The sequence below is a fragment of the Mobula birostris genome, chromosome 20, assembly GCF_030028105.1.
Source record: "Mobula birostris isolate sMobBir1 chromosome 20, sMobBir1.hap1, whole genome shotgun sequence".
Taxonomy (NCBI): domain Eukaryota; kingdom Metazoa; phylum Chordata; class Chondrichthyes; order Myliobatiformes; family Myliobatidae; genus Mobula; species Mobula birostris.
The window spans coordinates 46,159,726-46,187,662 of record NC_092389.1 but is presented as its reverse complement, the minus strand read 5'-3'; the positions used below and the strand labels follow the sequence as shown (position 1 = coordinate 46,187,662).

General features: G+C 44.1%; 1 protein-coding gene across 1 annotated transcript in view; it reads right to left on the bottom strand.

Annotated features, from left to right (window-relative positions):
- The window catches only part of LOC140184962 (F-box/LRR-repeat protein 6-like), a 47,931-nt gene extending 43,908 nt beyond the window's left edge, over positions 1-4,023 (bottom strand). Inside the window, exons 1-2 of the mRNA XM_072238204.1 lie at positions 4,005-4,023; positions 1,138-1,225 (exon numbers count right to left, since the gene is read on the bottom strand). Coding sequence (XP_072094305.1) covers positions 1,138-1,225; positions 4,005-4,023 — 107 coding nt within the window. The remainder of the gene's footprint in view (positions 1-1,137; positions 1,226-4,004) is intronic.
- Between the last annotated feature and the right edge of the window lie 23,914 nt (positions 4,024-27,937).

The following is a 27,937-nucleotide window of genomic DNA, read 5'->3' as shown; positions in this document are numbered from 1 at the left end:
ATCGTCCGTCAGATGTAGCTACTTCTCAGGCACAGAGGTATGTGGGAAAGGGTTCCAAGGCAACCGGAGAAGATAACTTCACTTGCCCCATCACTGGACTATTCCCACATCCTATGGACTCACCTTCAAGGATTCTTCATCTGTTCTTGATATTTATTGCTAATTTATTATTGTGATTGTTTCTTGTCTGTTTCTTTGTTTGTACTTGCAGTCTGTTGTTTTTTTTTGCTCATAGGCCATTGTCCGTCCTGTAGGGTGTGGTCTTTTATTGAATCGATTGTGTTTCTTGCATTTACTGGGCTTGCCCACAAGAAATGAATCTCAGGGTTGTATATGGTGATAAATATGTACTTTGTTAATAAATTTACTTTGAACTTTTTCCCCCCTCAGCCCTTTAACAGCAGTGTGACGAACTCACTAAGTGTGTTATCCACAACATTCCCAGCATCGCAGAAGCTCTAAAGCAGAGGTTCCCAACCTGGGTGTACAGACCCCTCAGTTAACGGTGGGGGTCCGTGGCATAAAAAAAGTTGGAAACCCCTGATCTAAAGTGAATCCATGCACAGATCCAGGGCCGTCACGTGGACTGTCAGGGGCTGCACACACACAGTCATCCGGGACTCCAATACCCTCCCTGAGTTTCCACATTGCACAGGAGAAGCACGATACAGAACTGAGCTCATCTGCAATAACTAAAAAGCTTTTGAGGGTGGAAGGAAAGACAAAAAGAATGAACCTACGCTCACCTCAATGTTACTCACCTCCTCACCAAAGTCCACACTATGACAGCCATCAGGACTCAGATTAGAAATCAACCCTCTCCAACGGGCCACTGTGCGTGACCCTACTTCTTTTTATTGGCTGCTAGTACTTAGCCAATCATCTATTAATTGACAGGTGACATGGTAGCGTACCAGTTAGTACAAAGTTATGACAGCTCAGGGCATTGGAGTTCGGAGTTCAATTCACCCCGTGAACTGCGGGCGGTTCAAAGACCTACCGGATAGTAGGTTAATTGGTCATTGAAAGTCGTCCTGTGATTAAGGTGGGTTGCTGGGTGGTGCAGCATATTGGGCCGGAAGGGCCTGTTACGCACTGTATCTTTAAATAAATAAAATTAACAATCAGCTGACCCACCTCTTTTCCTGCGAGTGAAATTCTCGCACAGGCAACAAGAATCGCTTCTTTTCAATTTTCCTGTTCTTGCTCTGTCCCGGGCCGGGTCCTGCGAATGAAACTTAATAATAAAACAGAAAGATGTTCCTCTTAGCCTTGGCCTCAGAGCCAAAGCCTCAGCTCCCTCCTCTAACCCTGTCCACTCAGACTGCAGCTGCTCCCAGAATAGCTGTGCCACTTAATCCCAACTTTTTATTGGCCCTAGGGAAACACACAACCAAGGAGGCTTGTTCTTTTCAATGTTTTCCACTGCTATTCACAATCCTTCAAGTCCTCAGGCAACATCTATGGGATGAGAAACAGAGTTAAAGTTTCACAGGTGCAAGCACCTCGACCTCAACGAGAAAAGAGCAATAATAAAGAAAGTTAAGATGCAGAGAAGGCAGCAGGATGAATGAGAAGGACAAAGGTGAAGGTCTGAGAAAAAGGTGAAGCCAAGCTAACCCTGCCGCAAAGAGTCATAGAGATCTGACACCTGACCAGGTTCATTTCCTAATACCAGATCAAGTACGGCCTCTCCTCTTGTAGGCTTATCTACATATAGTGTCAGGAAACCTTCCTGAACGCACTTAACAAACTCCACCCCATCTAAACCCCTTGCTCTGGGGAGACACCAATCGATACTGGGAAAAATAAAATCTCCCATCACGACGACCCTGTTATTACTGCACCATTCCAGAATTGTCTCCCTATCTGCTCCTCGATGTCCTTCTTGAAGCTGTTCACCCTCTCAACTCCAGATCCGTTGATGTCAATAGGCCTGTCTCTATTTCTCCTGTAGTCCACAACCACCTCCTTTGTTTTTGCAACATTGAGGGAGAGGTTGTTTTCTTGACACCACTGTCAGGCTGATGGCTTCTCCTCTGGAGGCTGCCTCGTTATTATTTGAGATAGGGCCAATCAATGTAGTATCATCTACAAATTTAATTAGCCAGTTGGAGCTGTGGACGGCAACACAGTCATGCGTGTACGGACAGTAAAGGAGGGGGCTTAGGACACAGCCCTGGGTGGCTCCTGTGTTGAGGGTCAGAGGGGCAGAGGTGAGGGAGCCCACTCCTACTACTTGCCAGCAATCTGACAGGGAAGTCCAGGATCCAGCTGCACCAGGCAGGTGAAGGCCGAGGTCTCTGAGCTTCTTGTCAAGCCTGGAAGGTATTACGGTGTTGAATACTGAACTGTAGTCCAAGAACAGCGTTCTCACATAAGCATCCCTATTCTGCAGGAGTGTAAGGATGGTGTGTACAGCTGTGGCTATTGCGTCACCTGTCCATCGGTAGGCGAATTGTAGGGGGTCCAGTGTGGTTGGTAGCATGCTGCAGATGTAGCCCTTGATTGGCCTCTTAAAGAGATAAGAGACCAGAGTGGGGAATAGAAGAGGGAAGTGTAAAGGAAAAAATAAAAATAGCAGCAGGAGAAATCGATGTTCATGCCATCAGATTGGAGGATACCTAGACAGAAGCTGAGGTGTTGCCTCTCCACCCGGAGGGGGTCTCATTGTGGCAGAAGAGGAGGCCGTGGGCCGACGTGTCAGAATAGGATCGGGGATGGGAATTCCAAAGGAAAGGTGGGAAATACTGACTGAGATTAAACAATCTAAGAGAGAAAATACTGATGGTGTTTGAAGGCAGATAAATCACTGGGCCTGCATGAAATCTAACCCAGACAGCGGAGGGGCTCGTTCCATTAGAGCAGAAGGACCTTTCCGGACCTGCCTCTCGGTCTTTTTTTGCACTACCTTACTTCCCATTTTTCTATTTTCTATCTATGATTTATAATTTAAATGTTTAATATTTACTAATTTTAATATCTTTAATATTTAATATGTGTGAAGCACAGAACCAAATATCGCTGTGATGATTGTACGTTCTAGTACCAAATGCTTGGCGACAATAAAGTAGCATGGGGTAAAGAAGAAGAAGAAGAAGAAGAAGATTTTTATTGTCATTGTTGTGGAGCAATGAAACACAGTTTAGCAGCTCAACGTTTTGCAGCATGACAAGAATATATACATAAAATAAACTCTAAAACCTCAGGAGTGCAGTCCAAAATTAAGAATATATGGATGGGGGAGGGGGGGGTAGGACTATTGCACACCTGCCATTCCTGGAAGTGTGATGCATTTAGCTGCCGCCGTCTTGGTGGGGGGACAGGAGAAGGGAAGGGGGTGTTATACATTTCACTGCTTGTGGGTAGAAGCTGCTAAGGAGTCTCTTTGTTTTCATCCTTAATGCTCTGTATCTCTTCCCAGAAGGTAGAGGGGAAAACAGGTGATGTCCAGGATGAGTGGGATCCTTTGAAATACAAGTAGCCTTCTTTTGAAGTCTGCCAGTATAAATGTCTCTGAGGGAGGGTAATGTTGTGCCAATAACCCGCTCTGCTACCCTCACCACCCACTACAAGTCCTTCCTGTTCTGTTCTGTGCAGCTGGCAAACCACACTGCACAGCAATACGTCAGGAGGCTCTCTATAGTTGTCCGATAGAAGTTGATCAGTAGGTGATGAGGGAGGAGAGCGTGCTTTAGTTTCCTTAGGAAGTAGAGCCTCTGTTGGGCCTTCCCCACCTGATAAGAGATATGGGCAGTCCAGGTGAGGTCAGCCGAGATGTGGACGCCGAGGAACTTGAAACTCTCTACTCTCTCCACCTCTTTCCCGTATATGTGCAGAGCAGAGTGTTCGACGCGCTTTGATTTCCTGAAGTCTACTATCAGCTCCTTGGTTGAAGAAGGTGCAGATGGTCACAAGTTCAAGTTTATTGTCTTTCAACTGTCAGTATGTGTACCACCAAACAATGTGATGTCTGTGCAACATAGTACATATAACTCACACACCTAACACTTCAAATAACATTACCACAAATAAATTAACAAATAATAAGGTGCATATATGATACAAGTTAAAAAGTAAACAGTATAGTGCTGCTGGCACTTCATATTGTGAGGAAACCTGGGTGGTGACAGGGAGATCTGTATTCCTACGGGTTGGGGGGAGGGAGATTTTCCCATCCTAATTCCAATGCTGTGGTACCTCCTGCCTGATGGTAGGTCGAAGAGATTGTTGGACAGATAGGAGAGACCAATGGCAATGCTAAGGGCCCTGCGTACACAGCGCTTCTGATAAATATCTCTGATGGGTGTCAGAAAGGCCCGGATGGTCTTTGATGACAGGGTGAAGTAGGGGAAAGGATGCCACAGGGCAAGGAGTGGGTTATTGAAGGACGGACTGGAGGTCCATAGAGGGGAGGGTAGCACAGTAACCATGGCAACAAAGACTTGACTTTACAGGCACCGCCCACTCCTCTAAGGCGACATCCTCATCTTCATCCTTATCCTCTACTGCCGTCCAAAGCTCACCCTCCGACCGCCGTCCCTCTGATCCCGCACTCACTCCACTCACTCCCTCAGGCGTCGCCACACTGAAACTTCCCGCCGTACGCCGCCTCTCTTACTAACCCGATAAATGGTTCTAGGTTCCGCCCACACCTCAAGACAATTGGCTCTGTCACCACAGCTCCACGAATAGGAAACCAGGGTCCTGCAGATCTATTGGTCCAACTCTCCCGTCAATCACCAGACGCCGGCGGCCGCTCGCGATCAAGTGGGGTTGACACCTTTAAAAGGACGCACGACTTTCTTTTCAAACTGGCAGTGAGACGCTTTAAAACATATATGTTGTTTTGAATTTGCGTAACGCGTGTGACACAAAGCAAAACGCTGACGTTTATGTTTTATTGTGCTGCTTATTTGCATGAACAGCCACTGCTAGAGGCATTTTGAATCATCTCGGCTGTAAATTATTAAACGTACCATTTAATTTATTGTTTCATTTTACTTAATAGCTCTTTAGAGGTTTGGTAAACGGATTCTTGGCTGTTCTAAATTTGTAATAGCGACATCCAGTTCTCATTTGGGGGGCGGGGGCATTAACTGAGAGGCTGTCACAAACACACATATCCAAGGTACAAATACCATGACAAATGTTTTTTTTACAGCAGCAGCACGCTAAATTACAAACATAAATGTTGCATGAAATTATGGAATCCCTCCAAAAGTCTCTTTGAACCCCAACCATCAGGCAGGAGGTATTGGACAAGGACTGTTGGGATGGGAAACAGGTTCTTTCTCCAAGCCATGAGACTACCGAACTCTCTGCCACATCACATATAAATAAAGCGCACGTACTTTTAAATTGCCTATACTCATGCCTTATTGTTTGTTAATTTATTTGTGGTTGTGGAACTTCATGTGTGAATGATATGTATGGTGTTTTACAGTTTGGTCTGGAGGAATATGGTTTCATTTGTCAGTATACATGTGTACAGTTGAATAACAATAAACTGAAATTGAACTTAAATTTGAATTATGAAATTATGGATCTGGTGCTCCCAACATAGTGGTACAATTATGAAGAAGAGTTGCAGGTGAATGGGAACCAGAGTGCCAGAACAGATAGTGGAGAGGTTGGGGAGACAGATGTTGATAATACATAAGACTAAGTCAGGAATCAAAAGGTTGAGCAGAGTGCGACTACAGTCCTAAACTGCACATATTTCAATGCAAGAAGTATCGTAGGAAAGGCAGATGAGCTCAGTGCATGGATCAACACATGGAATTATGACATTGTGGCCATTAGTGAGACTTGGTTACTAGTAGGGCAGGACTGGTGGCTCAATATTCCGGGGTTCACTTGTTTCAGATGCGACCGACAGGAATGATTAAATGGGGAGCGGTAGCAGTACTAGCCAGGGGAGATGTCACGGCAGTGCTCAGTCAGGACAGGCTGGAGAACTTGTCCAGTGAGGTGTCAGGGGTGGAAATGAGAAATCAGACAAGCATGACCATGTTAATAGGCTATATTACAGACCACCTAACAGTCCGAGGGATTTAGAAGAACGAATTTGTAAAGAGGTTGCAGACTTGCAAGAATAATAAGGTTGTTATATTAGGTGATTTTAAGTTTCCACATACTGACTGGGACTTCCATACTGTAAAGGACTGGATGGGATAGAGTTTGTTGTATGTGTTCAGGAACGTTTCCTTCCTCAGTACGCAGAAGTCCCAATGAAAGTGTGCGATACTTGACCTGCTATTAGGGAATGACAGGGAGTTTGTGTAGGGGAACAGTTTGCATCTAATGATCACAATGCCATTCGTTTCAAAACAAATATGGAAAAACATAGGTATGGTCCACAGGTGAGATTCTAAATTGGACAAAGGACAATTTTGATGATATCAGGAAGGATCTGGCAAATGTGGATTGGGGCAGGCTGTTTTCTGGCAAAGGTATACTTGGTAAGAGGGAGGCCTTCAAAAGTGAAAATTTAAGACCACAAAACTTGTATACTGTCAGAATAAAATAGGGAACCTTGGTTTTCAAAAGATATTGAGGCCCTGGTTAAGAGACAAAAAGGGAGGTGCATTGCAGGTATAGGCAAGTAGGAACAAATGAGGTGCTTCTGGAGTACAAGAAATACAAGAGAACACTTCAGGAAGAAATCAGGAAACTAATTCCTGATGAGGTTTCTGCCAGGAGCCAAAGTGAAGCAGAATCCTAAGGGATTCTACAGTTATGTTAAGAGCAAAAGAATTGCAAAGGACAGAATTGGTCCTCTGGAAGACCAGAATGGTAATCCATGTGTGGAGCCCAAAGGGATGGGGAGATCTTAAATTAATTTTTTTTGCATCTGTATTTACTCAGGAGTTGGAAACCCCCAAGTGAGGCAAAGTGACACCAGCTGCATGGGGTCTACAGAGGAGGAAATGTTCACAGGCAGATTAGGGTGGATAAATCCCCAGTGCCTGACAAAGTGTTCCCTCAGATCCTGCGGGAGGGAAATGCAGAAATTACTAGGACCCTAGCAGAGATATTTAAATTATTCTTAGTGACAGCTGTGGATCTGTCAGAGGATTGGAGGATAGCCAATGTTGTTCCATAGTTTAACAAAAGCTCTACAAATGAACCAGGAAATTATAGGCCAGTGAGTCTGACATCAGTTGTGAGAAAGTTATTGGAAGGCATTCCAGGGGACAAGATATACAGGTATTTGGATAGACGTGACTGATACCATTGTTCAGCATTTCCCCTTCTGGTTACATTTCTTTGAATGATTCCGGAATCTACTCTGGTACCGAATTACAGTTTTTGAACTTGGATTATCGGATTGATTAACTCTTATTTACAAATTTGTATGGAGTATTTATCACCTCTGGGTGTAAGTAGGGCTGAACATGTTGGCCTGCCATCCTTTTTTCTTTTTCTATTTTGATCTTAGCTACCGTACTTTAACTCTCGACATTCCTGGTTCCCTTTGTTCTATCAGCACTTAATAAAATAATTGTGAAGAAACAAGTTCAAAGTTCAAAGTAAATTTTTAATCAAAGTACATATATGTCAGCATAAACCAATCTCCATATCCATTTTCTTGCAGGCAATCGCAATTTTATGCCTTTATCCTGAGAGAACGAGACATAAAACTTCGAAGAACCTTGAATGAGAATCGTCAGAATCCAGCAACACGTATATCTAAAAATGAATAAATAAAAATAGAATAAAAATTGTTAAGACTACAGCTGGAGGTCATGGGTTAAGAGTGATAGGTAAAATGTTTAAGGGGAACATGAGGGGAAACATCTTCACTCAGAAGGTCGTGAGAGTGTGGAATGGGCTGCCAGCACAAGTGGTGGTTTTGACTTCATTTAAGGGGTTTAGATAGGTACGTGGTTGGGAGGGGTATGGAGGCCAATGGTTCCAGTGTAGGCCAATGGGTTGAGGAAGTTTAAGTGGTTCAGCATGGACTACATGGGCAGAAGGGCCTGTTTGTGTGCAGGTTTTCTATGACAATAAATGAATATAGAAGTGGCAGGATATGTTGCGATTGTACTTGGTGAGGTCTCACTTGGAATATAGTGTTCAGTTTTAGTCACCCTTTAATAGCAGACATCCCACTTCTCCTGGAAGTTCCGGGACTCTCCCGCACAGTGGCAGCGCCAGAGATTTCTTCTTGCTGGTGCTACGGAGGGGCTGAATTATTCAGTGATGGTGCTGAGGGATGCACTGTATGGTAATATGTATTCACAAGGCCAGATGCGAGGCGTTAAAAAGCCAGTTTCAAGCATTATGTGACTACTATAAATGCCTCTTTTGATTCACAAGCAACAGCAATTGGTAAATATAATATAGAAGTGAACTGTGACAGTGTCAACAGCATCAAACACAACCCGGGCTACACAGGGCATAAACAAAAAAAACAAACAGAGCATCCGAGCAACAGCGCACAACATCAATCACGCACCAATTCCGCAATCAGAACCGTCTTTTCATTTCAGTCAGAAGTCTGTCTATAACCGGATGGAAACAGTGATTGCGAAGGTCATCAGAGTATGTGACAGGTGTGCGTTCAGTTTGGGCCTCAACAACAAAATCATGTCGGTGGTGGGATGGCTGGGCCTGTCTCCTTTCATGTGGTCTGCTCTGTATACCGGCCTTGACGCACAGGTCCCTAGCTCTTGTCTGAATTTCACTCTATGATTCCTCTCTCCGTTTTGCTGAGATTGCATGGATAACAGACTGAGCCAAGTCCACAGCAGATGAAAGCTCCAAACTGGGAGATTGTAGCTGGTCTGACATGAACTTGGTGACTCGGAATAAGTACTCAATCAGAGTGAGAAGTAAAGCAAACTGCTCATCAATCAGTCCATTTACAGCTCTGGCCTCTGTTTTCCTCCGTGCATTTGGTTGACCTATAATATCCTGCAGTGTAGCTAGAATGGCAGGGAGTGATTTCCTAATGGCCCACAAAGCTGTATACTGCCATGCCCAGCGTGTATCTGACAATTTCTTCAACTCCACGGGCTGTGCAGTTGATTCCAGTTCTCTCTGTTTCTTCATTAAAAGATCGTGGGCAACAGAGTTTGGAATGAAGTTGTAAAGCAGCTGCACAGATTCAAAAAACTCACCCATTTGTGGTACATTGCTCACAACATCCACTAAAACAAGGTTAAGTCTGTGAGCATGGCAGTGTATATATAATGCTTGTGGGACCTCTTTCCTGAACCTCTCTTGTACCCCGTTATTGCACCCAGACATCACTGCCACCCCGTCATAACACTGACCTATACACGCATTCTTATCAATAACACACTGGGCGAGTGTGTTCAATGCTTTTAAGAAGCGACTCTGTGTCCAACCCTTCTGCTGGAGTGAAGTGCAAGAATTCTTCAAGCACTGTTTCGTTATTCAAATACTGCACCACCACTGATATTTGCTCTTTTTACTCAAGTCTTTACTTTCATCCACCATGATGGCAAAATGTCCAGCCTCCTTGATTTCTGCACTTATTTGAAGTCTGACCATATCTGCCATAATACCCATAATATCATTTTGGATATCGTGGTGGGTTTTATTTGCATTTCCAGGATTGGCCTCTTTTTTTTTTTAGCTATAGTCTTATCAAACTTCCCAATTACACTGAGCAACTCAACAAAGTTTCCCCTATTGCCAGATCCATCATTCTCCCGGTGTCCCCGCTGGGCAATGCCTTGGCACGCAGTATAGCGTAGAGACTCAACTACTGCTCTCATATGCTCACGATTTTCTTGGACAATCTTTGCATGTCCTTTATCAAGCATATTTCCCAATCTTGAACTGTCTTGTTTTCTCAATCTGAATTCGGCTCGTGCCTCCATCGCAAACTTATGAGCTGCACCTACGCGGTGGGTTTTGAAAGCTGTTGTAGCTTTCCGCCAGTTACGGTAACCGGTGACAGTGAAGGTAGACTCAGAATGGAACCCATGTCCTCCACACAGGAAATGCCTGCATGCGAAGCAGAGTGTAGCATCTTTTGTGACTGAATATTCCAGCCAGGAGTACAGGTCAAACCAGCCACGAATAAAACTCCTTTGCTGATTGCCAAACTGTTGGGAAGGGTACTTTTACAATGCTGGCCGATGGGGCCCTTCCTCAGGCTGCTGGCTAACGTCGCTAACAGTATTCCTACTCGCACTAACAGCAGCTTCATCCACGTTCTCTTCCGAATCTCGCTCCATTTCTTGTTCCTCTACTTCACCCTCACACTCCTTCGATGAACTGCTGTCGTCCTCATCCCCACTTACTTCTTCCTGCATGTCACTTTCAATTAAGACATGCTCAGGCTGATTCCTCTGGATGAGGTCGTTTTCTGACTAAAAATCGATCTATTTTTCACGCCGGCCAAAATAATGCACGTGCCAGGCCGACGCTAGCTTGTAAAAGCACAATGTGTGCGTGTGGCATCCGTTAGTCTCGCGAGACCACGGATCTGCGCCTGGATGTATACTATCAATCTCTCGCGTGAGAGTGAGTGACATCACAACCTTGAGTGATCTTAGATCAGCTTAACTGATCTGAGGTCAGCAACGGCAAGACATTGATAACGAACGAATAAGCAGAAGTGTAGAGTGGATCTGAGAGAGTTTTTAACTTTATTGCTGCGTGGGTGCTATGGTAATTGGGGGCGCTGTTTCACTAGATCAGCTGGAAAAACAAGCTGTGTTCAAAACTATACAGAGAAAGCAAAGCAGCTGCAGTTAATTTCTTGGTGGTGCTATGGTGGGGCTACTGCAATTTTTGCTGGACCTTAGTGCCGCCCCTACTCCCGCATATTGATAGTGGCTCCTTGACGCCCGCAAATTATATACAATATTCCCGAAATGATTTTTTTGAGAGCCAGTGAGTAAGAGGGGGAGGGGGTGGGGTAGAGGTAGAGGGAGAGGGAGAGGGAGAGGGAAAGGGAGAGGGAGAGGGAGAGGGAAAGGGAGAGGGAGAGAGAGGGAGGGAGGGAGAGAGAGGGGGAAGAGAGAGAGAGAGAGAGAGAGAGAGAGAGAGAGAGAGAGAGATGGGGAGGGAGGGGGAGAGAGAGGGGAGGGGAAGAGGGGGAAGAGAGGGGGAGAGGGGTGGAGACGGAGATGGGGGGAGAGAGAGAGAGAGAGAGAGAGACTGAGAGCGAATCATAGGGGTCAAAAATAATGACAGTTTTGCTCGCTGCACTGTTTGCAACAATGACTTTTCTGTTGCCCATGGTGGGTTAAATGACTGTAAAAGACATGGTGTGGTGAGTTTAACAGGTGTCATTTGTTCATTAGCATAGCTAACGTTATTTAAACGAGCTGGCTAGCTGCTAAGGAGCTACTCTATTGATGTCCTACGTGATGAGGCCAAATTCCCTGTAGTTAGAGGAAGGAGGAATTCACTTCCCAGCTTCTCACTTCATCCACCCACCTACCTTACCCCTCACCTGGCTTCATTTGGTCAGCCAGCCTGTCCTCCTTCTCCTCCACCCACCTTATTATTCTGGCTTCTTTTTCCTTCCATTCCAATGCTGATGAAGGGTCTTGGCCTGAAACACTGACTGTTTATTCCTCTCTGTAGATATTGCCTGACCTGCTGAGTTCATGCAGCATCGTGTGTGTTATTATATCTACTACCTGTTGTATAACAAAAAAGTTTCCCCTCAGGTTCTTATTAAGCTTTTTACTCACCCCTGCACTATTTTTCCATTCCCCATTCTGGTTCCCCTCTCACCCATTCTACTCTCCTCACCTCCCTCTGGGTCCCCTCCTCCTTCCCTTTCTTCCATGGTCCACTCTCCTCTCCTATCAGATTCCTTCTTCTTCAGCCCTTTACCTTTTCCACCCATCTGCTCATTTATTCCAGTTTCTTTCCCCTTCTTTTCCAGTCCTGATGAAAGGTCTCCACCTGAAACATCGGCTGTTTACTCCTCTCCATTGATACTGCCTGACCTGTGAGGTCCTGCGGCATTTTGTGTGTGTGAATATGATTTTGCAGAATCTCTTGCAGAGCCAGTTACCAGAGTCAGTGGATGAGGCAAACACATTAGATACATCTAAGAACGATGTGGACAGGTATATGGATGTCAGGAATTTAGAGGTATGTCGACTAGGTGTCGTGTTAGGGTAGCTATTAGCACAATGCCATTACCCCCTGGGGCACCGGAATTCAATCTCAGCGTCCTCTGTAGTCCTCCCCATGGAATTAATAAAAATTATTTATTTTATAAATATACTTTTAAAACATGGTGAGAAATGGGATTAGATTGAATATATTCAAGGAAGGTTAGCTAGGAAGGTTCAATCATTAGGTATTAATATGGAAGTAGTAAAATGGATTCAGCAGTGGCTGGATGGGAGACGCCAGAGAGATGTGGTGGATAACCGTGTGTCAGATTGGAGATCGGTGTGTAGCGGTATGCCTCAGGGATCTGTACTGGGTCCAATGTTGTTTGTCATATATGTTAATGATCTGGATGATGGGGTGGTAAATTGGATGAGTAAGTATGCAGATGATGCTAAGATAGGTGGAGTTGTGGATAATGAAGTAGGTTTTCAAAGCTTGCAGAGAGATTTAGGCCAGTTAGAAGAGTGGGCTGAAAGATTGCAGATGAAGTTTAATGCTGATAAGTGTGAGGTGCTACATTTTGGTAGGACTAATCACAATAGGACATACATGGTAAATGGTAGGGCATTGAGGAATGCAGTAGAACAGAGTGATCTGGGAATAATAGTGCATGGTTCCCTGAAGGTGGAATCTCATGTGGAGAGAATGGTGAAGAAAGCTTTTGGTATGCTGGCCTTTATAAATCAGGGCATTGAGTATAGGAGTTGGGATGTAATGTTGAAATTGTACAAGGCATTGGTGAGGCCAAAATTGGAGTATTGTGTACAGTTCTGGTCACCGAATTATAGGAAGGATGTCAACAAAATTGAGAGTGTGCAGAGGAGATTTACTAGGATGTTGCCTGGGTTTCATCTCCTAAGTTACAGAGAAAGGTTGAACAAGTTAGGTCTTAGTTCTTTGGAGCATAGAAGGTTGAGGGGGGACTTGATAGAGGTATTTAAAATTATGAGGGGGATTGATAGAGTTGACGTGGATAAGCTTTTTCCATTGAGAATGGGGGAGATTCAAACAAGAGGACATGAGTTGAGAGCTAAAGGGCAAAAGTTTAGGGGTAACATGAGGGGGAGCTTCTTTACTCAGAGAGTGGTAGCTGTGTGGAATGAGCTTCCAGCAGAAGTGGTTGAGGCAGGTTCGATGTTGTCGTTTTAAGTTAAATTGGATAGATATATGGACAGGAAAGGAATGGAGGGTGATGGACCGAGTGCAGGTCAGTGGGACTAGGTGAGAGTAAGAGTTCGGCATGGACTAGAAGGGTCGAGATGGCCTGTTTCCATGCTGTAATTGTTATATGGTTATATGGATATATATCTTGGCTGGTATGAACAACTCAAGATGACAAAGATTTTTTTTTCTTAAAGATCTTTCATTCCAGCCCGTAATTTGTCATTCCTCCTTTCTGCAGATCACTGGCCAGAGCAGGTTCAGTCCTTTCCCACCTACATCCACAGCACTCCACATGCCCTCAATCTTCTTGACAACTTTCAATTCCCTGACCCTGATTGCCTTGTTTTCACCATGGATGTCCAGTTCCAATACACTCCTATTCCCCATCAAAAAGGCCTTAAAGTTCTCTGCTTCTTTCTCGACAACAGACCTGACCAGTTCTCCTCCATCTGGCAGAAATGGTCCTCACCCTCAACAATTTCTCCTTTGGTTCTTCCCACTTACTGTAAACTCAAGGAATAGCCATGGGCCCCAACTGTGCCTGCCTTTTTGTTGCCTACATAGAACAGTCCATCTTCCAGCCTTCCATGGTAATTTTCCCAACTCTTTCTGTGCTACACTGACAACTGCATTGTGCTGCTTTATTCGCCAATGCTGAGCTTGTCAATTTCAACTGAGCTTGCAACTTTGCCTGCAACTTCCACCCTGACCTGAAATTCACTTGATCCATTCTGACACCTCTCTCCCCTTTTTCTCAATCTCTCTGTCTCCATCTCTGGAGACAAACTGTTTACCAACTACCAACATATAAACTAGACCTTCAACGTGATGGGACCAGAGTGCCAGAACAGATAGTGGAGTAGTTGTGGAGAAAGATTTCGTTAAGCCTGCATACAAGGTCTGGCATCAAAGTTTGAGTAGACTGAGACTAACGTTCTGAGCTGCATATATTTCAATGTAAGGAATTTTATAGGAAAGGCAGATGAGCTCCAGACATGGATCGACACCTGGAATTATGACATTGTAGCCATTAGAGATACTCAGTTGCAGGAGGGGCAGCTCTATGTTCTGGGTTTCCATTGCTTTAGATGTGATAGAGCAAGAGGGATTAAAGAGGGAGGGGAGGCACTAATAGGGAAACATGCCAGGACAGACTGATCCTCTGGTGAGGCTTTATGTGTAGAACTGAGGAATAAGAAAGCTACAACCATGTTAATGGGATTATATTATGAACCACTCAACAGGCTGAGGTACGAAGAGGAGCAAATTTGTACAGATCGCAGACTATGCAGGAAACTTAAGGTTGTGATAGTTCTAAATTTTAAGTTTCCACATATTGACTGAGACTTCCATACTGTAAAGGACTGGATGGGATAGAGTTTGTTGTATGTGTTCAGGAACGTTTCCTTCCTCAGTGCGTAGGATAAATAACGTTCACGAAGGAGCGGAGGGTTTGTCTATGATGGAGTTTGAAGGAAAGATTACCTCCACTATGGAACTTGAAATTGAGAGGGCCCATCGTGCGCTCGTCCAGAGGCCTACTGAAGACAGAGAAGATAAGCCACGCTCAATAGTAATTGGATTCCTTCGATACAATACCAAGGCGGAGATCCTACGAAGGGCCTAGGGTAAGAAGAGGGTGTTTTTGAATGGGAAATTAATATATTTCGATCAAGATCACCCTCCGGCGGTCCTGCAGAAACATAAAGAATACTCTGCAGTAAAGCGAATATTAAAGCAAGGAAAGATTAGATTCCAAACTCCGTACCCTGCTGAACTGCGGCTCTTTTATGAAGATGGTATGCAACTGTATCAGACAGTGGAAGAGGCGACTACAGACATGAGGAACAGAGGGCTGCCTGTCAGTGTAGTCAAACCGAGGGAAAGCCTGGCTGAGCAGTTATCCCGATCTGCTTGGGAAACAGTAAGAGAACTAAGAAAGCAGGGGACGGGAGGAGGGCGAGAGAAGAATAGCAGGAAGAGACTGTGAGTTTTCTGAAGACAGCCCTCACCCCCTCCAGAACAGCCATAAGGTTTGACTAACTTTAAAAGTGTTGATAAGATACAGAAGCAAAAATAGACGGTGCTATAACTCTTTCAAGAAATACTTATTATAATGTGGATTTTATATTACTCAATTTTTTAAATTACATAGTGTTCTATGTTCTATTCACTAGAATAGTGCAGTACAGTACAGGCCCTTCGGCCCACAATGTTGTGCTGACCCTTAAACCCTACCTCCCATATAACCCCCCCACCTTAAATTCCTCCATATACCTGTCTAGTAGTTTCTTAAATTTCACCAGTGTATCTGCCTCCACCACTGACTCAGGCACTGCATTCCACGCACCAACCACTCTCTAAATAAAAAACCTTCCTCTAATATCCCCCTTCAACTTCCCACCCCTTACCTTAAAGCCATGTCCTCTTGTACTGAGCAGTGGTGCCCTGGAGAAGAGGCGCTGGCTGTCCACTCTATCTATTCCTCTTAATATCTTGTATACCTCTATCATGTCTCCTCTCATCTTCCTTCTCTCCAAAGAGTAAAGCCCCAGCTCCCTTAATCTCTGATCATAATGCATACTCGCTAAACCAGGCAGCATTCTGGTAAATCTCCTCCGTACCCTTTCCAATGCTTCCACATCCTCCCTACAGTGAGGCGACCAGAACTGGACACAATACTCCGAGTATGGCCTAACCAGAGTTTTATAGAGCTGCATCATTACATCGCGACTCTTAAACTCCATCCCTCGACTCATGAAAGCTAGCACCCCATAAGCTTTCTTAACTACCCTGTCCACCTGTGAGGCAACTTTCAGGGATCTGTGGACATGTACCCCGAGATCCCTCTGCTGCTCCACACTACCAAGTATCCTGCCATTTACTTTGTACTCTGCCTTGGAGTTTGTCCTTCCAAAGTATACCACCTCACACTTCTCCGGGTTGAGCTCCATCTGCCACTTCTCAGCCCACTTCTGCATCCTATCAATGTCTCACTGCAGTCTTCAACAATCTTCTACACTATCCACAACACCACCAACCTTTGTGTCAATTGCAAACTTGCCAACCCACCCTTCTACCCCTACATCCAGGTCGTTAATAAAAATCACGAAAGACAGAGGTCCCAGAACAGATCCTTGTGGGACACCACTAGTCACAACCCTCCAATCCGAGTGTACTCCCTCCACCACGACCTTCTGCCTTCTGCAGGCAAGCCAATTCTGAATCCACCTGGCCAAACTTCCCTGGATCCCATGCCTCCTGACTTTCTCAATAAGCCTACCATGTGGAACGTTGTCAAATGCCTTACTAAAATCCATGTAGATCACACCCACTGCACTACCCTCATCTATATGCCTGGTCACCTCCTCAAAGAACTCTTATCAGGCTTGTTAGACACGATCTGCCCTTCACAAAGCCATGCTGACTGTCCCTGATCAGACTATGATTCTCTAAATGCCCAGAGATCCTACCTCTAAGAATCTTTTCCAACAGCTTTCCCAGCACAGACGTAAGGCTCACTGGTCTATAATTACCCAGGCTATCCCTACTACCTTTTTTGAACAAGGGGACAACATTCGCCTCCCTCCAATCCTCCGGTACCATTCCCGTGGACAACGAGGACATAAAGATCCTAGCCAGAGACTCAGCAATCTCTTCCCTCGCCTCGTGGAGCAGCCTGGGGAATATTCCGTCAGGCCCCGGGGGCTTATCCGTCCTAATGTATTTTAACAATTCCAACACCTCCACTCCCTTAATATCAACATGCTCCAGAACATCAACCTCACTCATATTGTCCTCACCTTCATCAAGTTCCCTCTCATTGGTGAATAGCGAAGAGAAGTATTCATTGAGGACCTCGCTCACTTCCACAGCCTCCAAGCACATCTTCCCACCTTTATCTCTAATCGGTCCTACCTTCACTCCTGTCATCATTTTGTTCTTCACATAACTGAAGAGTGCCTTGGGGTTTTCCTTTACCCTACTCGCCAAGGCCTTCTGATGCCCCCTTCTTGCTCTCCTCAGCCTCTTTTAAAGCTCCTTTTTTGCTACCCTATATTCCTCAATCGACCCATCTGATCCTTGCTTCCTAAACCTCACATATGCTGCCTTCTTCCACCTGACTAGATTTTCTACCTCACTTGTCACCCATGGTTCCTTCACCCTACCAGTCTTTATCTTCCTCATCGGGACAAATTTATCCCTAACATCCCGCAAGAGATCTCTAAACATCAACCACATGTCCATAGTACATTTCCCTGCAGAAACATCATCCCAATTCACACCCACAAGTTCTAGCCTTATAGCCTCATAATTTGCCCTTCTCCAATTAAAAATTTTCTTGTCCTCTCTGGTTCTATCCTTCTCCATGATAATGTTAAAGGCCAGGGAGTGATGGTCGCTGTCCTCCAGATACTCACCCACTGAGGGATCTGTGACCTGAGCCAGTTTGTTACCTAATACTAAATCTAGTATGGCATTCTCCCTGGTCAGCCTGTCAACATATTGTGACAAGAATCCATCCTGGACATACTTAACAAACTCTGCCCCATCTAAACCATTGGAACTAATCAGGTGCCATTCTGTATTAGGGAAGTTAAAGTCATCCATGATAACAACCCTGTTATTTTTGCACCTTTCCAAAATCTGCCTCCCAATCTGTTCCTCGGTATCTCTGCTGCTACCAGGGGGCCTACAGAATACTCCCAATAGAGTAACTGCTCCCTTCCTGTTCCTGACTTCTACCCATACTGACTCAAAAGAGGATCCTGCTACATTACCCACCCTTTCTGTAGCTGTAAGAGTATCCCCGACCACTAATGCCACCCCTCCTCCCCTTCCCCTCCCCTCTCTATCCCTTTTAAAGCACTGAAATTCAGGAACATTGAGAATCCATTCCTGCTCTGGTGCCAGCCAAGTCTCTGTAATGGCCACTACATCATAATTCCATGTATGTATCCAAGCTCTCAGTTCATCACCTTTGTTCCTGATGCTTCTTGCATTGAAGTACACACACTTTATCCCTTATACCTTACTACCTTTACACCCTTTATTCTGCTTCTCTTTCCTCAAAGCCTCTTTATATGTTAGATCTGGCTTTACTCCATGTACTATACTTCCAGTTCCCACATGACCTTTATCTTCCTCCACCTCATTATCTGCTCTAACACTCTGGTTCCCCTCCCACTGAAAATCTAGTTTAAACCCCCCGGAACAGCACTAGCAAACCTTCCCACAAGGATGCTAGTCCCCCTCCAGTTCAGGTGCAACCCGTCCTGTAGGAACAGGTCCCACCTTCCTTGGAACAAGGCCCAATTGTCCAGAAACATGAAGCCCTCCCTCCTGCACCAACTCCTTAGCCACGTATTTAGCTGCATTATCTTCCTATTTCTAGCTTCACTAGCATGTGGCACGGGTAGCAATCCTGAGATTGCAACCCTGGAGGTCCTGTCCTTCAAGTTTGCACCTAACACCCTAAACTCTCTTTGCAGGACCCCCTCCTTCTTCCTATCCATGTCATTGGTCCCTACACGAACCACGACATCTGGCTGCTCACCCTCCTTCCTGAGAATACCGAGAACTCGATCCGAGATATCGCGGACCCTGGCACCAGGGAGGCAACAGACCATCCGGGATTCTTGATCTCTGCCACAGAACCTCCTATCTGTCCCCCTAAATATTGAATCCCCTATCACTACTGCTCTCCTCTTTTCCCTCCTTCCCTTCTGAGCTGAGGGTCCAGTCTCAGTGCCAGAGACGCAACCACTGCAACTTGTCCCTGATAGGTCCTCCCCACCAACAGTATCCAAAACGGTATACTTATTATTGATGGGAACGGCCACAGGGGTGCTCTGCTCATTCTGTCTATTCCCCTTTCCTCTCCTGACAGTCATCCAGCTACCTGCCTCCTGACTTTTAGAGGTGACTATCTCCCTGAAACTCCTGTCTATTTCTACCTCTGCCTCATGCATCAGCAAGGGAGATGAGGCTGAGTACAGGGCTACTGTAGGAAACTTTGTCACATGGTGTAAGCACATTTATCTGCAGCTTAATGTGAAAAAGACTAAGGAGTTGGTGGTAGACCTGAGGAGAGCTAAGGTACTGGTGACCCCTGTTTCCATCCGGGGGGTCAGTGTGGACATGGTGGAGGATTACAACCTGGGGATACGAATTGACAATAAACTGGACTGGTCAAAGAACACTGAGGCTGTCTACAAGAAGGGTCAGAGCCGTCTCTATTTCCTGAGGAGACTGAGGTCCTTTAATATCTGCCGGACGTTGCTGAGGATGTTCTACGAGTCTGTGGTGGCCAGTGATGTTATGGGGATGGAACTGGACTCTCTCACAGTGGTGTTTGAAAAGAGGATGCTGTCTAAGTTGCATGCCATCTTGGACAATGTCTCCCATCCACTACATAATGTACTGGGTGGGCACAGGAGTACATTCAGCCAGAGACTCATTCCACTGAGATGCAACACAGAGCATCATAGGAAGTCATTCCTGCCTGTGGCCATCAAACTTTACAACTCCTCCCTTGGAGGGTCAGACACCCTGAGCCAATAGGCTGGTCCTGGACTTATTTACTGGCATAATTTACATTTTACTATTTAACTATTTATGGTTTTTATTACTATTTATTATTTATGGTGCAACTGTAACGAAAACCAATTTCCCCCGGGATCAATAAAGTATGAGTATGACTATGAACGACCCGAAGTTCATCCAGCCCCAACTCGGTTTGTCAGGAGCTGCAGCTGGATGCACCTTTTACAGGTGTAGTCATCAGGGACAATTGTGCTCGCCCTGACTTCCCGCATACTGCAAACGGAGCACTCGACTGCCCTAACTGCTGCCTCCATTACCTACTCCTAAGTTAATTAGAGTAATTAAAGGAACTTACCTGGCCTTACCTCACTGGGAGCAAGCTCGTCCTCAGCCTCTGCATGCCGAAGCCTCTCAAGCCAAAGCTTTTCTACTCTGTCTCCCACTACTCCGTCGCCTGCTACGCCATCGCCTGCTCCATTAATCTGCTCGCTTTTTAAACTCTCCCACTGTCTCACAGGCCAACCTTCACGCGCTTGTGCAGTCGTGCCCCGTTCAAACTGCCAAAGAAATAACCCAACTTTCATTCATTCACTCCTTTTTCCCCACCTAAATGAGAATATATATATATGGGAGCAACACACAGGGAAATCTTTTCTGTGTAATGGGCATAGACTTGTTCACTTACTTTTATGGGTATTGTAATGGGAGCCCCAACTCACAGGGAGGAGGGGCTATCCCCCACGGCTAGATGTTTCCTCCAGTTCAAGCCAGGGTCATCTACTAGAGACCTCAGCCTTGCAATCACACCTTCGTTGCCTTTTTTATTATTCGCATTTCTTGGTTCTTATTTGTAGATTGATTAAGTTTTATTCTGTTAATTTCAATGATATATTGACAGATAAGTACACACGACTAAGGACAAAGTAAAATTCATTTCTTTTAATGTCAATGGGCTGTTAAATCCGATCAAACGCAGTAAAATTCTATCCAAAATGAAAAAAGAACAAGCCCATCTAGTATATTTGCAGGAAACTCACTTAAGTGATAATGAGCATGGAAAATTAAAGAGAACGGGGTTCACTAATTTGTTTTTCTCATATAAATCAGGACATAGGAGAGGAGTTGCTATTCTCATCTCAAGCAAGCTAAATTTTGAAAAAAGTATTCGAAATGGGAGATAAGGAGGGCAGGTATATTCTGGTAAGGGTTAATATAGGTGGAAATCCAGTTACTTTATTGAATCTATATGCACCCCCAGGAAGTGGTATTAGTTTCTTCCAGAAAATTCCTAATATTATGGTAACGGAAACAGAAGGTCTCTTGGTATGTTGGGGAGACTGAAATTTACAATCACAACCAACGTTAGACTCTTCCAATAGAAAAAAACCTATGAAACAAAATCCTTACATAAGAGAGTTAACACTCTTTTCGAGGATGTTGGTTTAATTGATATCTGGAGGGACCTTTTCCCCGACAGAAGGGATTACACTCATTATTCTGCCCGCCCCCCCCCCATTCTGTATATACAAGAATAGACTATTTCATGACATTTGGAAAAGACAAAGACAAAATAAACACCTGTGGAACTGGGACAATAGATGTAAGTGACCAGACACCTATACATTTATCTGTTGATTCTGACCTACAACCAAAGAATACTATTTGGAAACTAAATTCAAGTCTACTCAATGATCCCTACTTTAAGGAACAAATTAAAAAAGAAATGGGTCTTTACTTCAAATTCAATGATAATGGAGAGGTTTCACCTCCCATTCTATGGGATACTCTGAAGGCTGTCTTAAGAGGGAAAATTATAGCAATATCTTCATTTAAGAAAAAAAATGAGGAATAAAACATTAGAGGAATTACAAAATAGGCTGAAGGAACTAGAAAAAAACACAAATTGAATTTGGCACAGGATACATTAGAGGAAATTTTAAAAGTTAGGAATGAAATTAATAGTTTGGCTACTCAAGAAATCAGAAAAAATTTAATGTTTCTGAAACAGAGACATTATGAAAGTGGATCTAAGTCTATGAAAGTACTGACGTGGAAACTGACGAAAAAGATAGTAAAAAACACAATTCATAGAATTAGGGATCCACGGACAAAAATGATAAAAAAAAAGCTAAGTAAAATTCAAGAAACTTTTGAAGTGTTTTACGAAACACTATATTCCAAAGTTTCAGGGGGAAGCATAACCCAAATTGACACTTTCCTGAATTCTCTAGAGTTACCGACCTTAACCGAAGAACAAAATAGAACGATGACTGCTGACATAACTGAAGCTGAACTAAAAACTACAATTGGTAGGCTTAAATTAAGCAAGTCACCAGGATCAGATGGATATACGGCAGAGTGTTATAAAGAGTTTAGAAATGAGTTAATCCCTGTTTTACTTCCCACACTGAACTGGGCTCTCAAAAAGGCACAAATGCCACCCAGCTGGAAGGAAGCGATAATCTCAGCTATACCGAAAGAAGGCAAGGATAAAATGGAATGTGGGTCATTTAGACCAATATCCGTTCTTAATGTAGATTATAGATTATTTACCTCCATCATGGCCAAATGATTAGAAGAGTTTCTACCCATACTGATACATAAGGATCAGACAGGTTTTATACAACAACACCAAACACAAGACAATATACAAAGGACACTTCGCATTTCATATACAAAAAAAATCACAGCAATAGTGATAAGCGTGGGCGCTGAAAAGGTATTTGATTTGGTTAAATGGAATTTTCTTTGGTTTCCATGACACAATCATTAAAACTATACAGGCACTATATGACAACCCTACTGCTAGGATTAAAATCAATGGATATTTATCAAATAGTTTTACCCTAGAAAGGGACACGAGATGGGGTTGTGAATGGTCACCGCTACTCTTCGCATTATAGCTGGAACCATTAGCTCAATACATCAGACAAAATGAAAATATCAGGGGAATAACTATTAAAGGGACAGAGCATAAATTGGCCTGTTACGCGGATGACATTTTGATCTATCTAGGACAACCAACATACTCTTTACCTAAATTGATGCAATCCTTTGAACAATATGGTCAATTATCAGGATACAAGATCAACATAGATAAAACCCAATTACTTTCATATAACTATAGCCCACCAAGAGAAATTAAAAGTAGATATCCCTGGGCATGGCAAACAGATTCTTTCAAATATTTGGGTATCATTATGCCAAAAGATTTGGCAAAATTATCAGAATATAATTATCAGCCTATGTATAAAAACAATTAAGGAAGATATAACAAGATGGAACCTAATTCCTTTCTTTAGTCTCAGCTCAAGGATTGAATCTATTAAAATGAATATATTGCCCAGACTATGACAGGTATGCCCCGCTTTTCGAACGTTCGCTTTATGAAACCTCACTGTTACGAAAGACCTACATTAGTTCCCTGTTTTCGTTAACAGAAGGTGTCTTCACTGTTACGAAAAAATCATTGCGCACCCCGAGCAGCCGCTCTCCCCCAGATTCGGAACTGCAATCTCGCCAGCATTGCTTAAACACGTGCCTGTGAGCAGCCGTTTGCAAGATGAGTTCTATGGTATCGGAAAAGCCTAAAAGAGCTTGTAAGGGTGTTACACTTACCGTAAAACTAGACATAATTAAGCGTTTTGATCGCGGAGAACAAAGTAAGGACTAAGTGAGTTTGGTTTGTGGAAGCTGACGAAGATGATGTTGAAGAGGTTTTGGGATCCCATGACCAAGAACTGACAGGTGAAGAACTGATGCAGTTGGAAGAGGAAAGGATAACAATCGAAACCGAATGAGTAATGATAAAGTACGACTTTAATTTTGAAAGGGTACGTCGGTTTAGGGGATATTTGCAGGATGGGTTGAGTGCTTACAAAGAACTGTATGATAGAAAAATGCGCGAGGCTCAGCAGTCAAGCAAGCCTTCCACATCAGCCACAGCAGACGACTAACCTGGAGCTTCGATATCGAGGCGGGCAGTCATTGGAGAAGATGAGCTGCCTGCTCTAATGGAAACAGACAACGAGATGACACCCCAGTGTCCCACCACCCCAACCCTCGGGCTGCGGACAGATACCGATTTGCGGAGAATGCAGCAGCAGCCGGGAGACACACAGCACATCTTTAAGAAAAAAGCCGAAATAAACATGCTAATTAATTAGGTCCCGCCCAACACGTAATTGTCGGCCCAGATCAGAGGTGACGCAATCGGCACCGAGCAGCTCGTAAGTCACCATGGTGACTGAGAGCGGCGTTATTTGACGGACAATCCATGTTATGATTTTTCGGCAGTGTGTTTACTGGAGAAATTGTGGAAATCAAAATGCAAACCATTATATTTTCTGGGATTGCCCCGTTATCAAATACTATTGGAGTGAGATACACAATGCCCTACAAGACATTTTTCAATGTGAAATACTCTTAGAAAGTAAGACCATATATTTTGGGTATGTACTTCAGAAATGGTCGAAAAGAGATAAATATTTAATGAATATACTGCTGGTAGCTGGTCAAAAGACTCTTACCAGCAAATGGTTATCACAGCAGAGCCCAACTTTAAACGCATGGATGGAAATTACAATGGATATTTACAAAATGGAGAAGGTAACAGCATCTGTTAATCATAAGTTGGAACAATTTGATTCATACCGGGAAAAATAGTTCAACTACATAACACCTCATAGGCCTAATTTTATTTTCACCAATCAATAAATGTTGTAAAAAAAATCACTCCCTACCTGTACATAGTTTTCTCCTTTTGCTTGTTGTTTCTTTCCTCTCTTTTCTATAGGTGTATACCTCAGATAAATATTATGTGGAGATTTGTGGCAAATATGATTATATGATATATATGTACAATATCTGAAATACATCTTATGGAAATGTCTGTTTGATGGTGAACTTCAATAAAAAATAAATTACAAAAAAAAGGAAGGCATACAGCGTATTGGCCTTCATCGACTGTGGGATTGAGTTTAAGAGCCGAGAGGTAACATTACAGCTATATAGGACCCTGGTCAGACCTCACTTGGAGTACTGTGCTCAATTCTGCTCACCTCACTACAGGAAGGATGTGGAAACCATAGATAGAGTGCAGAGGATGTTGCCTGGATTGGGGCACATGCCTTATGAGAATAGGTTGAGTGAACTTGGCCTTTTCTCCTTGGAGTGATGGAGGATGAGAGGTGACCTGATAGAGGTGTATAAGATGATGAGGTGCATTGATCGTGTGGATAGTTAGAGGCTTTTTCCCAGGGCTGAAATGGCTAACATGAGAGGGCACAGTTTTAAGGTGCTTGGAAGTAGGTACAGAGGGGATATCAGGGGTAGGTTTTTTTACACAGAGAGTGGTGAGTGCATGGAATGGGCTGCTGGCGACGGTGGTGGAGGCGGATACAATAGGGCCTTTTAAGAGACTCCTGGATAGGTACATGGTGCATGGAAAAATAGAAGGCTATGGGTAACCCTAGGTAATTTCCAAAGTAAGTACATGTTCGGCACAGCATTGTGGGCCGAAGCCCTGCATTCTGCTGTAGGTTTTCTATGTTTCTGTTTTTGAAATATGATATGCCCTCTCTTTTGCTTCAATGCTGTCTTTGACTTCCCTTATTAATCACAAGTCAAACACAGGCAAGGAGGATGTTGTGATAAAGGCCTTTTTCCGTGCTGTATTGCTGTGACTCTGTGACAGCTACAGAGCAAGTGCAGTGTTGGTAGTCTATAAGGTACAAGATCATAACGAGGTAGATTGTGAGGTCAAGGGTCCATCTTAATATATTGGGGACCATTGTCTTAATTATCCTAAGTAATGAAATCTGTTCCTTTATTATGGAGGCACTGATTCTGACTTATTGATGGTGATTGGTAATTGAGTTAATTTATTTGTTGTGACAGGAAATGGAGGAATTTACTTTTATTACCCAGCTGGCTGGCTTGATGGACCACCTTCCTATTGGAATGAGACTCTTCATTTCCATGACAGCAGAGGATGGCAACAGGAATTGCGATGAACTTTGAATCTCCTAAACTACCCCACCACCCAGTAAGTGCCAAAAGCTTCAAGAGGTATACAAAACTATCTTTTAAATGGTATTTTTAAATATGTAAATTATAAACACAAATCATGATACTTTGATTCTGACCACACCGGAGATGTATGTTTACATGATATTGAGATATTGATTCTGGAGTATGAGCACTTTGAACATTTGGAACAGAGACCTGAAAATTGGGTCCATCATTAACTCCCCGCCTCTCTCCCAAATCGAGACCTTAACTAAAAATCCAGTACAGTATTGTCTTTTGCTTTTCCAACAGTTCCATGCAGTGGTTACAAATCCTTGCCAAACAAGTCAGTTCCGTGCTGCCGTCTGTCCAGTTCCTTCAGTGTAAGATTTCAGAGTCAGATCCATTTTACAGTTGCAAGCAAAAGAACTCTACATCCGGACCCACATTTGAACTGCCTCCAAGGAATCTTGCTGATTTGGGGATACATTTCAGGTTCCATTATATTGGACTTATCGGTCATCACAGCCCTCATCAATGTTTTCATAATGAAAGTTGAAAATTCTAGAAATGTATTCCAATTGGTCTGACAGACTCACTCCCAGCACTGAGACAGATTATAATTTTTTTTACATATACATTCCCTTCCTCTGGTGCACCTCCTTTTCCTTTTCTCCAGTGGTCCACTCTTCTCTCCCATTCAATTCCTTCCTTCAGCCCTTCACCTCTTCCAGCTGTCACCTCCCTCCTTACTTCATCCCCCTCCCCACGCACTCACCCGAACTTGCCTATCGCCTGCCAGCTTGTACTCCTTCCTCACTTTCTGGCTTCTACCCCTTCCTTTCCAGTCTCGATGGATGGTGTTGGCTGTTGTACTCCCCTCCACAGATGCTCTCTGACCTGCTGAGTTCCTCCAGCACCGTGTTTTGTGTTGCTCTGGATAAAAATGTAGATGGGTGGGTGAGTTATTTTACAGACAACACAAAGATTGGAGCGGTGGATAGTGTAGCATGTTGTCGAAAGGATACAGCAGGAGATAGACCTGTTATGAGTGGAGAAATGGCAGGTGGAACTTAATCTGGACAAATGTGAGGTGTTGCTTTTTGGAAAATCAAATATAAGGGGAAAGTGTGTAGTTAACACCAGGACCCTTAACAGCATTGATATACAGAGGGACCTTTGGTCCAAATGCAAAACTTCCTGAAAGTGATCATGCAAGTAGATAGGATGGTAAAGGTGTATTGAATGCTTGCCTTCACTAGTTGGAAAACTGAGTATAAGAGGAAATCATGGCGCAGACGTATGAGGTCATCACTTTAAAACAGATGAGGAGGAATTCCTTTTGCCACTGCCACAGAAGTGAAGATTGGTACGTTCTTGATTAGTTAGGGCATCATCTCACGCAGATGGTAAACCCCCAGCGCCGCCAACTTGGCGAGGCAGCATCCCGGAAGCTTCCGACCACAGTCTGACTCCGAGTCCGTCCGAAAAACTCCGAGCCTCCGACCACCTATTTGACACCGAGCACTGAGCACCACCTCTGCCGAGCGTTTCGACCCCGGCCCCGGCAACAGGAGATACGCAAAGCCGAGGATTTGGGGCCTTCGTCTCCGGAGATTCTCGATCGCACAGTAGCAGCGGCAGCGAAGCAGGCATTTCAGAAGTTACTCCAGATGTTCCTCTGCACTTCACGGCTGTCCCCATCAAATCCGGATTGATGCACGGCACCCCTAGTTACACATATCGATATTCATACGGAATGGCCGCGCGCTGCGTCGCGCCGCCATCTTCTCCTCCCTCCCACCTTTACATTTATTACATTTTTTGTAATAAACCATGATTTAAGCACCATAGCAAAGGCCAGTGCTTTCCCTTTCACAACACAGAAAGGCAGCCATCCGTTTCTCAATACGTACTCATCAAAAAGGAAGGAGCTGCTGATTAAAGCGGGTCTCTGGCCCAGACCAGGTGACCAGTTGCACCTGCGGAGGACGGTACTTACGGCAGTACCTATACAATGCAAAGGGGGTAGAGGCTGAAGACTCTTGAATGAGCAGAACAAATGCAAGTGACCTGCTCACCACCCTGTGGACTG